The sequence below is a fragment of the Calidris pugnax genome, unplaced genomic scaffold, assembly GCF_001431845.1.
Source record: "Calidris pugnax isolate Ruff unplaced genomic scaffold, ASM143184v1 scaffold44, whole genome shotgun sequence".
NCBI lineage: Eukaryota > Metazoa > Chordata > Aves > Charadriiformes > Scolopacidae > Calidris > Calidris pugnax.
In genome coordinates, this window is record NW_015094506.1 from 2,971,535 (window position 1) to 2,987,189 (window position 15,655).

The 15,655-nt window shown below is 39.4% G+C and overlaps 1 protein-coding gene across 5 annotated transcripts in view; it reads left to right on the plus strand.

Moving 5' to 3' along the window:
* NCF4 (neutrophil cytosolic factor 4) overlaps nt 1–15,212 on the plus strand; it is a 53,450-nt gene extending 38,238 nt beyond the window's left edge. For 3 of the 5 annotated variants that reach the window (XM_014963849.1, XM_014963850.1, XM_014963851.1), the window contains 9 exons: nt 5,733–5,817; nt 7,058–7,211; nt 7,505–7,575; nt 8,384–8,511; nt 9,496–9,553; nt 11,496–11,594; nt 12,331–12,461; nt 12,555–12,620; nt 13,414–15,212. In XM_014963849.1, coding sequence (XP_014819335.1) covers nt 7,058–7,211; nt 7,505–7,575; nt 8,384–8,511; nt 9,496–9,553; nt 11,496–11,594; nt 12,331–12,461; nt 12,555–12,620; nt 13,414–13,642 — 936 coding nt within the window. In that variant the 5' untranslated portion in view covers nt 5,733–5,817 and the 3' untranslated portion in view covers nt 13,643–15,212. Of the gene's footprint in view, nt 1–3,874; nt 3,967–5,517; nt 5,818–7,057; nt 7,212–7,504; nt 7,576–8,383; nt 8,512–9,495; nt 9,554–11,495; nt 11,595–12,330; nt 12,462–12,554; nt 12,621–13,413 lie in introns of those variants that run through there. The other 2 variants (XM_014963848.1, XM_014963847.1) reach the window with 2 other exon arrangements.
* Nucleotides 15,213–15,655: the final 443 nt, after the last annotated feature.

Consider the following 15,655-nt stretch of genomic DNA (forward strand, 5'->3'; position numbering starts at 1 on the left):
GCTATGGCATCATGAACTAACAAAACCCAGAAGGATACTGTTGAATGCGTATTTACAAAACAGCTCATAGTGACTAAAGAAAAGCCTACGTTTCTGAGGTATTTTTTCCTGCAATATGTATTCCTTCTTTTGCTCAAGCAATTGAGGTGCAAAAGCCAAGACTTAGTTATGGGATTTAGTTTGATGTTCCAAGAAAAATGTCATTAAAAAAAAAGGCTGCTGTTTCTTTGCTATTTGGTTCTGTAAAGCCCTTTCATGTTGAGTAGCAATTTATTTTAGAAATGACACCATCAAATTCCACTGTCAGGAACAGCAGGAGATGCTGACCTTTAAATTTCTTTAGTTCACAATGGATTGTTTAGCTGTGTTTACATCAGCAGGGCATGATCATAGTCCTTTTCTGCAAAGGCCTACTAGTTACTTTTCATCCTAAACAAGCAGTCATGAAAACTGTGTCCAGATTTACATCAAAGCATGTTTCAAAAGTTCTATTTATCTATACTCCTATGCCCTTTTTTCTCCTAACACAATGTGTGACAGGGAGAGTATCTGTGCACTCAGCCCATGTGGATTGAGCCATTATCTAATGAAGAATATAAAACCAATCAGCTCAGCTTATCTCCTCTCTGTTTTTTCAAGAAGTTCAGAAATATAGGAACAACTTTAACAACTTTTTTTTTTTTTTAATGGATTTATTTTCATCTGTCCTGAAAGCATATACCAAAGAAAGAGAGTCTTGTTACTGTTGGACCAACAGCCTTCTAAGGGTCTGGCCTTCAAAAGAGTACTGAAGGCCAGAATGATAGAGTAGTTGCTGCCCTACTAGACATATGTGGTGCTGTCATCAGAATTGATAAAAAAATTGAGTATTTTTGCTCTGTTCCTTTGATATACCCTTTATTAGTGGTTCACTATCTTTAGTGATTCCATAGAATTATAGACTGGTTTTGGTTGGAAGGGTTCTTAAAGATCATCTAGTTCCACCCTTCTTGCCATTGGCAGGGACACCTTCCCCTAGACCAGGTTACTCAAAGCCCTATCCAACCTGGCCTTCAACACCTCCAGGGACAACATTGCCATTTTCCATTGAAATTCCATGCTTGCTCTGGATGTTTGGTGTTAGGCTCTCAGATTTCCAAGGTGCTATGTATCCTTGTACAAGTATTTTCTAACAGCATGTGCATTAGACAGAAGGCCACAATTTCACAGCTCGCAGGCATACAAGGTCAAAATAATATAGTAGATGTGGGACTGTGAAAAGGTATGTAATGGTGTCAGCATATGGTCATGATTAAGTCATCTGAGTATTTTCTTAGTAGCCCCCTTTAATTAATTTGTTAGTATTTCTTCTGCCTGGATGCCTACTTTCTCTTGCATATGGATAAGGGTCAATGCATAGTGCCATGATGACCATGGTGTATGGGTGGGTTTTCTCAAAACTGAGAGCTGACCATGTCAGCTGATGAAACTGGATATTTTCCTAGTGCAGACACTAGGAAAATACCTTTTGACTGGGTACTGTCATTGTGGTATCCACTTTGTAATGGACCTTTATTTAATTCATCAATAATAAAGTAATTTTATGAGCAGAAAGAAAATATGGGTTTTACTAGATCCAGTCCATTTCCTCAGCCCAAATAGTAGAAATTGCCATTTCTGCTACAGTAACACAATAGTAGAAATTGAGACAAAACACCTGGTAGTTGAGGCACTGATTTGGCACAGAAGAACATGGCAAAGCAGCGTTTCACATCTTAGTTTGTCACTGCCTATGTAAGCCCTCTAACCAATCAGCTGTCCACTCTTCTGAGGTAGAAATCTGCCATTTCATCAGAAAAGACCTTTGTTTTAGTTTAGTCTAGAACAAGAAAACATTGTAGAATCATAAACTTTCTTAGCAGGTTTAGGATAGTCTGTAGTATTATTACTGTCTATAATCTGTAGTAGAGAGTAGTGGAATTGAAGAGCTGCTCTCAATTTGTTTTACTTAGCTTACAGCAAAGCAGCTGCAGAGGCAATTCAGCTGTGAGATTGTCTGTCAACTTGTTCTTGAAAAGCCATGGCTCCAGGTAAACAATGAGCAAGTATTTTTGCATTGTGTCATATCCTCTGTCTCTTGAAAGATGTTCCTGCATTGTATCTAGATTATCTTGCAAGAGATTTGAAAAGACTAGAATATCCTTTTCATGATTTTGTTGACAAAACTATGATATGCATTAAATATAAAGAGTTACCTTAAAAGCACCCCTCCAGCCTTTCTCTTTCACATCTGTTACAGTTTGTGCAGTTCTTGCACTTTACACAATCTTTTCTGCATGTGTCAGGAGGACCCTGCTGAATTTTCATGAGTTCATATATATTGATCCTGTGATTAAGAGCTCTGGTCAAGGTGATCTGTTCCTATTTCCTTCTGAATGTCAGGAGAAAGCAAGAGGATTGCAGTCAGAAAACCTGATTATTGTCTCTCTTACTCAAGGCAAAGGAAAGAGAATAACGAGCCTGACTTTAGATTGCATGAGGTCTGTGCATTTAAGCAGGCCTAATCAAGAAAATGGAACACAGCAGGGTGTGAAGGTCTGGGGAAATACTTATATCCAACATCACCACTTAAAACTACTCTGCTAAGTCTGTGTGGGCAGCACAGACTAGCAGATCACTCAGAAAATACAGTTCAGAATTTTGTGGCTTCTTCTGGTCCCTTCTGACCAACAGACACTATATCCCCTTTCAAATTCTATAATGATACCTTCAGTTATCCACAGGAAAGAGATGGGTGAAGAATTTACTTCATTAAAGTGCAATGAAATGCAGTATACTCTCAAGGCTGATGATTACAGTTGTAAATGGATTTTTATTTTGAAGGATGGTGGTTGACTTTTGCTCCATTCAGATGAGAATTTTTGTGCTTGACAGCAGAAGGAGGAGAAGGAACCAAATATGTATTGACTATGAAAATGGAAGAGAGTCAAAGGCTACAATGGGGAGGCAGAGATACTGTCCCTGACAGCTTTTAACTAAGGCAGATAAGCTATGCTGCAACTTGTCTGCAGTGTTAGGAAATAATGGTTTCCTCCTCACTTTATTCCTTTTATTTTTCTCTTGAAAGACTGCAAGTGATGTTATACAAATCCTATATCACTACCCTTTGTGTACAAGGCAGGCCAGTCAGGGTTCTCTTCGAGACATTACCCTGTCTGTGTAGGTGGCAAATGTGGATTGTTTTGAACACATGAAGCTGAAAACTTCTCCACTCTTTCAAGGGCTCATGTCTTACTTGCATTGATCCATCCTTCAAAGCTCGTTTCTGAATCTCCTGTGCCTGATAACCTGGTACCCAAATGTTTGACAAGGTTGAATTTCCTGACCATACTTTCTGCTCCCAGTTGAAAATTTATTCTTTAGCTCCACCTCCTGGCTCTTAGTCCATGGAAATTAAGTTTATTGGGAATCACAGAGCCTCAAGAATGAATCAGAAGTATTTGTCATAGTTTACAAGCATTAGTGTAGAGATGTATTTGGGGCCATTTTAGCTTGGGCAAACCAGAATTTGTTGAGCCCACTCATACTGGTTTTCCACAGAAGCAGACGTTTTGTTGAAGAGGTGGACAACGGAATATGTAGCTCATAGTTTCTGCTTTTTGTTGGACTTTTGGTTTCTCAATGGTTGCAGTTTCAATACATCACAGACATCACAAAACAGTCTTTCTTTATGACTGTTTTTTCTCTAGTACTTCCTCAATCTCATGGGGGTGGGGAGGTACAGAAGAAATCGTCTGACACTGAAACACTAAAATAAAGATCTCTGAGGCCTTGCAAAGGAGTCTTGATTCACGCAGGGAGAATTGCTTTGACCGTGTTCATCCTATTCAACCAGGAACTGCCCAAGAAGTGGAGGAATAAAGCTTAGCCATCTGGATTTAAGAGGCTGAAAAGCATGTCTCTTCCCCGACAGCTGCGAGAAAAGAGGTAGTGTGTCTCTCCCTCCTTCCGCCTCCCCACAAGCCTCCATGTAACTGCTATGATCTGTTCATTTAATTTGAATGCAGGCTTCTTTAATGATTCTAAAACACTTGTTATTATTGTAGTGTCCAAACTATTGGGCTGCTCCATCCTGGAGCATGCTATTTCTTAAGTTGGAGTGGACTTTCTTTCTTTGCCTGGGAAAAATTCACCACCTAGGACAATAGCAGGTCATTGTCCTCTTTCTAGCTGCAAACAGTTTCCCTTTTACTGGCGTTTGTGATATGACTAATTATATCTCTTGATCTCCATAACCACATCCCTCTTCACAGTAAGTGGTAGTATTTAGGGTGTTGTGGGTGGTGCTGATTCATGTCATTCTCCCTGTACAGCAAGCTATTGCAAGACTCTGCATCATTCCTTCAGCCTTCCAGATGGCTACACATTGTGGAAGCCCCTGCTTGGGGTATTCTCCTAGCAGAATAAACTGAGCCAACTGCCGTGTGTTTTCTATTATCAGAATATTTAACATCACGTCTGCTTGGCATTTCTTAGATGATCCTTTTTAAAGTCTCTCTACCTCATTTATTATCCTTTTTTCCTCATTGATTCTTTTTATTGAAGTGTTACTATGAATACCACTTGAACAACATTGAGTTGTAAGATTGAAGCAAAGGTGAATTTGTCTTCTGTTTGTCAAAGATGTTGTACCAAGGAGAAGGTCCCAGAGGAAAAAGCACCTGCCAATCTGTGCTGTTTTGCTGTGTGGATAATACAGACAAGAAACATGAGAGTATGGTCATATGGCTGCTCTTTAGGTGTTCCTGCAGGGATCCTTCCTTCTCTCTTGCTTCAAATCCAATACTTTCTGGGATCTGTAAAGCTTATTCTAACCTTGCCCACTATCATGTGTTCCTTCACACATTTTTGTCATTTTCAAACAATTAGCTTTGTGCTTGCTTCAGGTTTATCTGCTGTGACTGGGAGATCTCCCTGTAAATATTTGCTAGGCTACTCGTTCTTTTTTTAAATTCTCTTTAAGGAGTCTGCTTTACTGTGATATTTATACATTTTGACAACATTTTGACTGCTGGTGCAGGCACCACTAGTTGTGATGTAGAACATAATAGAACTAGTAGAACATAAAGAACTCTGTTTCTTTGCTTTTTTTTTTTTTCCCCTGTTCATGTTTGTCCTTCTGTCTTATATGTATAAGGTACATTGTGTGCATCTTACACATACAGCGTAAGGTTTTTAGGAATTAGCTCTGGCCTGTCAGTTTCCAGAGCACCTAGCACAACAGAACTGTTTCCTATTCCCTACAGTAACGCAGTAATAATAACAGCATAAATCATGGTATACAGTGATCTCCTTAGAATAAAGGTTACTGCTGCAGAATTATTGTGAGTCTACTAGGTGCTGCAGGAAGGATTAAGAATGCATCCACAGCTGATCACGTTTCTCAGGAAAAACTTATCAGCTCAAGTGTTTCTTTTGTAGTCCTGCTCTCTAACAAGCCTAGGAAAAATAGAAATGTTTTTCAGGCTTGATGGATCTTCACAATGGTCACTGGCTTGTGCTGAACTTACAGAAACTTGACATCTCAAGATCAGATCTCCAGAGGAAAATAACAACACCATGAGTTTCTAAATTCTTGGTTTTGACACTATATAATGTGATGTTGCCTGACTAATTTTGTTCTGTATGGCATAGAGACCTCCAAAGGCTAACGTCAGTATGAGTAACCTAAATCTTTTGTTCTTGCTTCACAGTGATTTTGACCAGCTTCCAGATGATGTACCTGTTTCAGCTAATATTGCAGATATTGAAGAGAAGAAAGGCTTTTCTAATTATTATGTAAGAAGGGAGATTTGTCCTGTCTTTATTACGCCCTCATCTGTGACTGGTTTGGTTGTGGGAAGCAAAATGCAGTTAATCTGTTGTAGTTGCTTTTTGGTATGAACAGTTCTGTGCAGAGAACTTCTCAGTGCTGCTTTTTTTTTCTAGAATGGAGGTTAGTCTATCACAGATTTTGTCTAAAAATTTGTCTGGGTGAAATGTGACAAGTATCCTCTAACATTGTTTGTTTTCTGAATTCTTACTTTTATTCTGATTTATTTCCCATTAGAGTGTGGTACCTTTCGTCAAGATGGTGGAAAAGGAATTCAAAGAGGGTAGAAGGGCAGGGTCTTGTCTTCATTATTGCGTGGTACTGCCAAGTTAGGATGCTTCCATCTCCACAGAAGGTAGCATATTAATAAGTCATGAAAGAGCAGAAAGGAAGGAAATAGTAGAATGAAAGAGCACACAAGAAGGGAACAGTAGGGAAAAGCACTATGAGATTTTCTGAAGAGGGGTTTTGGATAAAATCAGCTCAGTCTGACTTCTGCAGGGCGTGCTGCTTTTGCTGGAGACATTGCTCATAAAACCTTCCCACTGCAGTACGTGGGTTTTACTCTGGAATATAGTGATGCTTGGTTGCTCTGTCTTTATGTTTTCTGAAGAAACTGGCTGCAATGTGATTCAGAGGTCAGTGCATGGAAGTCATGGGGTTCTTTAGAAAAAAACACTTATGGCAAAAGATAAGAAATAAGATAGTAGTTGGAGGAGGTCAGACCATAATTTCTGAAATTGTGTACCTTACAGACAAAAAGAAGCATGAATACCTCCAACTCTGAAAATCAATTTATTTAGATGTCTGTCTATAGATTTAGGTGTCCAAAGAATCAGAGTGTAAAATATTGGTATTTACCTCCCTAATGTGTTTTGTTTGTCACTGTGGGAAGGAGTCTAAGCATAGAGCAGCATCCAGTCATTTCAGGTTTCCTTATAAGTTTGCGTAACAGAAAGTAGCCACAGGGACAGGATTCACAAGAAAGCTGGACCCACACATCTACTGGACTTCTGGTGCGAACTTGTTATTTTCTAGTATCTGAGTCTGCAGATGCTTAACTGAAGTCTTGCTTTCCATTCTGCCCCTAAACCAATATTCCCACTACCAGGGCACTGATCTTACATTCCTATTGTATGTCTCACTTTCATTTGGTAAGTATTTATAAAGGTGGACATCAGCCTGAATCCCCCTTCTCTGTTTCAGATGTTTGTCATTGAAGTTAAGCTTAAAGGTGGTGGTAGATACCTGATTTTCCGACGCTATCGTCAGTTCTATGCCCTGCACACCAAACTAGAGGAGAGATATGGGCCAGAGAGCAAAAATAGCCCTTTCACCTGCACACTCCCTGTATTGCCAGGTGAGCTGTCAGTACCAAATCTGTGCATAATCAGCAGCATCCTCTGCCCCACGCTGTCCTAAACAGGACATTGTAGGGAAGTAGTTGTGACAAAGAACTAGTTCCCAGCTGTGGATGCTGCAGAGGTCAAGTTCCATTGGCAGTCCCTCCACTTGTGGAGTTCATTTAGAAACCTAAAATCCTACAGAAAATATGTATTTTCTTGGAGATCCTACTGTCTCCTGATTGCTTCATTTGTCTGACAATCTCCATTTTTTTTCTTCACTATCTGCAACGGGTTTTATATTTTCCAGGAAAAGTTTTTGTTGGGGCCAAAAAGGAAATTGCTGAGAACAGGATTCCTATCCTAAATGTCTACATGAAGGTAAAACTTTGTTTTAAGGTAGAGATTGCACTGAGCACTGCGGATTCTTACAGCTTGAAATCAGTTAAGAGAGACAGTACTTTGTAGTCCTGGATATCTGCTTCTCTCTGTGTTATTTTTCCTGAAGACACAGTGTCTGCACTGTGAGACAACCCGTGGTCCTATTCCCCAGATTGTTCAGACTGCAGGATCCACTGCAGTACGCAGTTCGCAAAGCCTCACTACCTGCCTTAATATATAGATAGATATCCTTACAAAAAAAAACAAAACACCAAGATGCATAAGGAAATGGTGAAACTCCAGGGATTGCATGAACATGGAGTTTGTATGTGCACCTAAAGGACTAGGAGAGTGAGGTGAGCTTCTGGGTGTACCTGCTCTACAGTAGAAGACACAGCCAGTAACATTGAGGAGAGCAATTCTTTGTGTGCAGGTTAACCGAAGACCTGACTTTAAATCAGTAGAAGTCTGAAGCCCTGGCCAAGACTTCCAGTACTTAAGATTGCCCTCTTTCCACAGTCATTCATGTTCTGAAGGGAAACACAAAGAGCAATTTACTCCTTCTGCAGTAAATCAGGCACAAAAAGAGTGAAGCAATACATTGGCCAACTCCAGGAGTAAACAGGAGAAACTGTCAGCTGTTCAGCTGTGTCCTGCTGAGCGAGAAGGGAAAGGAGGGAGATTTCTGGCAGTAATGAATATCCTTCATGATCCTGTAGGTCAGAGAGGCACATTTGTTACATGTAAATAAATAGAGAATTGGTCTCTCCCACTGTTACACTCTGCTTCCCACTTGCTGTTGGCACAGAACCTACTCTGCCTACCCGTTTGGGTGTTGATGGATGAGGAGGTCCGGCTGTTCTTCTACCACTCAACCTTTGATGGTGAACAGGTGCCTCACAGACTGAGACGGCTTCGCCCACGGACACGCCGAGTGTAAGTGATTGACATGTTTTTTCAGTATTGCTTGATGTAAGAGATGCTGTCCAATTTTTGGGGAGGAGAGCAATGAGGATCACCACTGTGTTTCCTAAATGTATCCATGAAGTCCTAATATGAGTATCTTTGTGGTAGGGTGAATGCAGGGTATTTCCTGTTCTTGGTAATCTCAAATTTTTAAAGGGGATGTGGTACTTGCATTAAAGGAAAAACTCTAAATTGGGAATATAGCTTGCTTTTAAAAACATGCTGCTCAGCTCTATTTGCTGATAATTCTTTAACGGTAATACCTATTATAACATGCAGGATATACAGACCAAGCTTAAAGACATAGGCTTGCACCACTGAAGGCAATGTGAGTTTTGGCACTGAAATCAGTGAGATCTGGTTCAGACACTAAATGAAACTGAATACTTAATTTGTTCCTGTCCTTTGTCTAAACAGGGGCCTGTCCTACATAGCAGCATTGACACCCCTTTGGAGAACTGCTAAGCAGACGTCATACTTCATTACCCTTCAGACAAATTAATTTTCCTTTCAACATAGCAAAGATGGACCCGCTTCCTTTTCACTTACCTCAAACAGTGCGAAAACTGCATGTGTGTATGATGGCAGAGTTTGAACTGAATGCCATAAATGCTAGAAACAGGGATGCCCAGAAGGCAGAGTAGGGGGGCTGAGCAATGCTGTGGAAGAGAGGTCCAGGATACAGACTGCATTGAGAATTCCATCTGTTCTTAGCAACAGACACCACCAGATTGCTGCTGCTCTGCACTGAAACACAGAGAACTGGGGCAATGTGGTTGCATCCATATTTATTTACCTCAGTGCTGTGCACAGATTCTCATGCAGTTTCTCCAGTGATCTGTGACATGCCTGCCTCTTAAACAATGAAAATGCAGGCATGGTACTACCGATCGTGTAGCATTTTTGATGACTAGAAAGACAGATTTAACTCTCTGTTGTCTCCTTTCTTTGCAGTAAAAGCATTTCACCTCAAGTGCCTACTTCTGACCGCACGGCAGCTCCACGGGCTGAGGTGAGTACTCTGCACAATCTGTCATAGGATGGGAGATTAAACTCTGTTTTACTTTGGTACCTCATTGATCAAGTTGCCTTTTCCAATTAGAGCTTGGGGAAAGAAGGGAAAGTGAAATCGACACAGGAAAGCAATTGATTTTAACAACAGGGAATGAAACAAAGGATGGAAAGAAGTGCTCTGTTCCTCCTAACTTGAGTAATAAGAAGGTCCATTGTGAAGTCAGAATGACAGGAGGCTCAAAATTGAAAGACAGCTTACTGCCAAATGGTCCACATTTACATAGTGATACCCATAAATTAAATTTAAAAGAAGCACAAACTTCAGTCTCATTGACTTCAGCAGAAGTTTAGAAGCTTTGCAGTTGAGGCAAAACTTAGTATTTTCTGTAACATAAGTGTTTTACTGAAAAGTGCCTTCTCTTTTGCTGTATACTGTCTTGGTATTAAGTGCACGGAACTGCTTTGTAACCAGCACTTGTCTGAGTATGGTCTTGCTTCCCAGAACACATGACTTAGCGGCCTTCCAGTACCTGAGGGGGCCCTACAGGAAGGCTGGGGACATTCTGTTTACAAAGGCCTGCAGTGACAGGACAAGGGGCAATGGCTTTAAATTGGGAAAGGGCAGATTTAGATTGGATATTAGGAAAAAGTTCTTTACTATGAGGGTGGTGGAGCACTGGAACAGGTTGCCCAGGGAGGTGGTTGAGGCCCCATCCCTGGAGATATTCAAGGTGAGGCTCGACGAGGCCCTGGGCAACCTGGTCTAGTTGGGGGTGTCCCTGCTGACTGCGGCGAGGTCGGACTAGATGACCTTTGGAGGTCCATTCCAGACTCCACCATTCTATGATTCTATGACTTTGCCATGTAAGAGCAAAAAAAGAAAACCCATGCAAGTGTTTTGAGGTTTGTTGGTTTGTTTTTTTACAGTGAGTATGGCAGGTCTTGGATCAGTCATATCTCTTGGGTTTTATCTATTAATATTTATTAATATTGAATATACCTACTAAAACTTTTCAATAGATGAAAAAAGTCTTTTGAATGAGCTATTGAGTAGACATGTTAGCTACTAGCACAACAGTAGCCATTGTCTTTTTTCTTTATTAGGAGACCTCTTGGTATTACCAAGACCAAAAGAACCATGACAACACAGAATAAAGAACACTTTTTTCATTTTTACTCCTCCAAGAGCATTTAAATGGCTACCATGTTCTCTAAGTGTGATGGGGAAACTGTGCATTTTTGTTAACTTGGCCTCTTTAATTATTCAAGGACAGCTTGTTAGGGTGGTAGTATCTGCTTACCTCCTTTTTCTTTTTCTTATTTTTTTTCCCTGAAGTGGGCATCTGAGTTCCATTTTAACCAGATGTCAGTTTCCCAGACTTCCCCAAATCTCTCAGTTCAGTATACAGGCCTGAAAGCTAGATGTAAAAACAACAGTTAGTTACACTTAAATTAGGACACACCACTTCTGCAAATTTTTAAAGGCTCTTTGTGATGTTTTGCAGCAAATAAGAAAGCTTTTAAAGTGCAACAACAACAAAAAAAATATATATTCAGTTCTCAGGATTTCAAGTTTTCAAGTTGTCAATTGTCTTCAGCTCCGTTGACTTACTTGCTTTTAAGCATTTTCAACTTCTTTATTTCTCCTGTGCTCTGTGTCCTGCACTTTAAGAATTCTAGCATGTAGCACTCAGAGCTGTGTTTATCCTAGTGCTTTAACCACTTTTCCAAAGCATTTTTGTGTGTGCTAAGTAGGAGAAGAAATTGTGAGAACTGCAGACTATGGATATATACATGACCTTTCCCCAGAAATACATCTGTGTTGACAAAGTACATACTGTTGTGCTGCTTTATGCTCTCACCCTAAGAACAGGACAGAAAGAAAGATTCACTTTTGTAATTCTGTGAATTAATAATTTTGGTGTTATTACTTTCCATAGGCACTGTTTGATTTTTCTGGAACCAATAAACTGGAACTCAGCTTCAAAAAGGGAGACTTGATCTATTTACTTAGCAAAGTAAACAAAGACTGGTTGGAGGTAAGAGTGCTATAGTGGTACTGAATCATCAGCATGCCTTGAAATATATGAGTAGAAAGGGCTCTCCTAGTCCTTGGGACCTGTCTCCTCCTTTCAAGGAGAAATTGTATCATAATCAGGTCTAACTGTCAAGAATAAATCCTTTACTCCAAATTTGAAATTGTTTCCTTCCTTGATGGATTTTAGCTTACCAATTTTCTGCCTTCTAGACTTCAGTTTTCATTTTCATGTGCTTCTGCTGGAATGTTTTTAAGTTCTTTGGAAGTGATTAGAACACAAAAAGGCCACAGAAAGGAGATGGAAACTCCATTTCAGCGATTAATTGGTTTCTTGCCTCGGGGAGTTGCTATATACTTCATGCTTCATACCACAACACGTCAGCCTGATTAGAGAGAACTTGGGCAATGCAGCAATGTTCTGAAAAAGGATGAGGAGAACATACTGTGTGTTTGCTGATATGATATCTCTGCTTGCTCAAACACCACAGCCTTCCTTGGTAACCATCTGACTCTCATTTTTTACACACAGTTTCACTCCCCCGCTTTGAATTTGAATACACGATTGTATAATCTTTTTGTAGGGATGCCATCAGGTCACTTCCATAGCCTTTGTTTTCTTGATTGCAGCAGAAAAATTCTTACTGTTGTTTCCATGGAAATTAGTTGATTTCCAGAACTTATTGCATGTGGCCAAAATGGCAGGGTTTTCTTCATTCTAACACTTCCTATTATTCCAGGGAACAGTTGATGATGCCACTGGGATTTTCCCATGTGCTTTTGTGAAGATCATAAAAGATTTACCACAGCAGGAAGACACAGTTAATAAAGTTCGCTGTTATTACCATGATGAGACTATGAGCACTGTCAGGTAATAAGAAAATAGCCTTCCAGTTTACTGCTGAAGAAATGATGACAATTTTCTTTTCATGGTATACAGTGATTAAATTTGTTCTTGTTACAGGGATATCTCAGTGGAAGAGGATCTGAGCAGCATTCCATCATTCAAAGATCTCATGGAATTGATGAGGTAAATGCAAGCAGTTAGTAGTGTGTTTAGTATCATTTAAACATTTGTAAAGCTCCTTCCGGTCCTGGATTTTCCCCATGCTGCTTGGTCATCACTGTGTTTTGGGTGTGAAGTATTTTTCAAGTGTCCTGAAGAAGTTGTATTTTGAGTTGGCCTAGAGCCATCTGTGTAGACACTAGTCTGCCTTGGAATTGTCAGTAAATATGGAATACTACACGCTTCTAACTCAGTTATGCTGGGTAGAAGCTTCCATTTCTTGTTCTGAGATCAGAGCCATGTCCCCATGCAAGGATCTTTTGTTGAATATACTTCTTCAGGAGGCAGGACACCGCCTTCTAACACCTGTTAAAATAGTGTTAATCTAGTGTTGAACATCAGATGTTAGTAATAGAACACCTGTTAGTAATAGAACACCTAATGGAAGAATAATATTCTTCCATTCCTTAACCTGGCCTCCCCGCAAAAAAAAGCAACCATAAGTAGGCAAAAGTGGGTAGTAACTACAGTCAACTCTTATGTATGGGAATTTTATCAAACTCACAGATGCATTGTGCCACGCATGTGGTGTTACTGGACATGGTTCTTGGTTCTCACAGTTTTCTTAGGTTAAACACAATACAGTATGAATGTGGCTGTATGATTTCTAGTACTAGCTGTATCAAGAATGGCAAGATACCCGAGGCTTTGTGTGGCTTTTAGCAGAATGAATTAGATTGTCAGCTTATTGTTAATTACGCAGCGCCTCCCAGGCGTGCCTTGACTTCTGGGGATCAACCCATTTCTTTTCTGCCAGGCGGGAGTTTGACCGAGATGACATTGTTTTGAATTACCGGGACCTTGACGGTGATCTGATCCGGCTGCTCTCCGATCAAGATGTTGAACTCATGGTGTCTCAGAGCAGGAGAAGGCCCTCTGAGAAGCATTTCTTCCCTTGGAAGTTGCACATCACTCATAAAGATGACCTGGGTGTCTACAACACTAGTCCAGGAATAGGCGCTACTCAAATAGTAAAAGCAACATAAGCGCTATATAGAAATGTTGCAGTCATATATAGTACAGTCCTTCTGTAATCCCACTCTGCAGACAGTTTCCTTTAACAAGCCTTTGAAGTAGGCTTGAAAAGAGTAATTTTTAGTAATATATTACCTTTCAATGTAAAATCTGTACTTAGTTAGCTTTTTCAGCTTCTTAGCATGCCTCTGTAATAGAGATATTTGCATACAGACCACAGAAAGCGAGGAATAAAGAAATAAAAACACTGGCCATATTCATGAATCGAATCAGTGTTAGCCTGCAATAGAGGTTTAGTGTCCTGAGCCTCAAGGCCTGCTCTAATCTCTATTCTCGCTCCCAGAGCTAATTATTTGCCCAGAATGTCTTCATAAGCTTTTTTTCCTAGACTGCCATAATTTTCTCCTCACTTGCTGATATGAAAGTTTGTGTGCCAGTGCTTATGAATGCACAATTATTTCTGTTACATGGGAGTCTGACTGGGCATTCAGAGCTCGTTCTGAGAACATCAAGAAAACTTTTTTATGTTTCAGTGAAGAAATTACAGCCCACCTTGGCTTTCTTCTTTGCAATATTTTGAATTCTGTGAATGAAACCTAGTACACCTGTGGTGTACCTCATAGACGTTCTTGTAATTGTACAGACTACTTCTGCTTTCTGGGAAAATTTGTGTGATACCTATTCAAACAGCAATTTCTTCTCTGTCCGCCTTCTGCTTTCTGACATATCATTGCAAAGTAGAACTAACAAGAAATTACTGTATGAGATTCTTCAACAAATGAAGTTACATATGAATATATTTTACCAGTTTCTATTCAAAAGAGGGGTTTTTTGGGGGGGTGAAAAATTCTGCTCTTTTTTTTTGTTTTTGCATGAAAGTGAGATAATTTTGAAAAAGAATTTGAAAGCTATTCAGCTTTCCTTAAAGGGTAGTTCATTATTGAATGAAAATATATCTTGCAATAATTTCTTTAATGTTCGCGCAATTAAAATATTTTCTTCTTTAACAAATTTACTGCTGCTTGTAAAAATTATGTAAGTTATGTATGATTTACATAAATTCTATGATACCTAAAATATTGCATTTTAAAAGCACCATGCAGTCATGGTGTTAAAAAGACAGTGCCATGTATAAATATAATCAGTAAAAAATAAGAAGTTAAAAGTGTTTTCAAACATCATGCTTTGGATTTGACTGTTGATTTCTGTGGCATTAAGCTACAATTCTTCACTTTAAAAAATCTTTGTCCTTGATCTGCTGCTAAAATTCGCACAGGCAAAAGGGAAGATTAACAAGTATCTGAAGGTACTAAGGAACAGTTAACTAATGACGCATGAATAACTAAACTGTCCGTCCCAAAACTGGCAACATGTTTTCTCTTAGGTGTTACCTGTAATGTTATCAGGTAACAAGATCTTTAACACCACAAAAGTATTTAAGGTGACTTATCCCTTAAACTCTGTTTTGGTTTTTTTTTTCCTTCCTGATGTATAGAGGTAAACTTATTTGTATAGATAAGCTTTAATATTCTATTACCTGTAGCCCTGCATTTATGCATATATGTGTATTAGAAATAAAGGGAAGAGTTTCTATTTGAAGATAAGTGTATTGTTTGCTATATTGGGATCCACAAATCATTTTTCCTTGACACTTTATTAGGTGCTTAATTTTAGCAGCATAACAATCCTGAACAGACTTGTATAAGAAAATGTGCTCTTCAAAGAGTTGTAAGATGTGCTACAGGCCATATCTGCTTTCCAGCCACAAAGGTTCCACCTGAAGAATCCAGGCATATTAATTTCAGAGGTAAATAACATATCCAGAAGAGCCTTGGATTATATCTTTCTTTTTTTTCAATGATGGAGGGTTCTAGTTGACATTACATTTTGTAACGTTTTAGTAAAATAACGCCCCACTTCAAAGGCATTGTAGCAACGTGGTTTAGGAAGGAGATGAAGCCATATACAATGATAATGTTAGTAATCTTACACCTTGTGATAAATAAGAAAATGCATTGTAAATA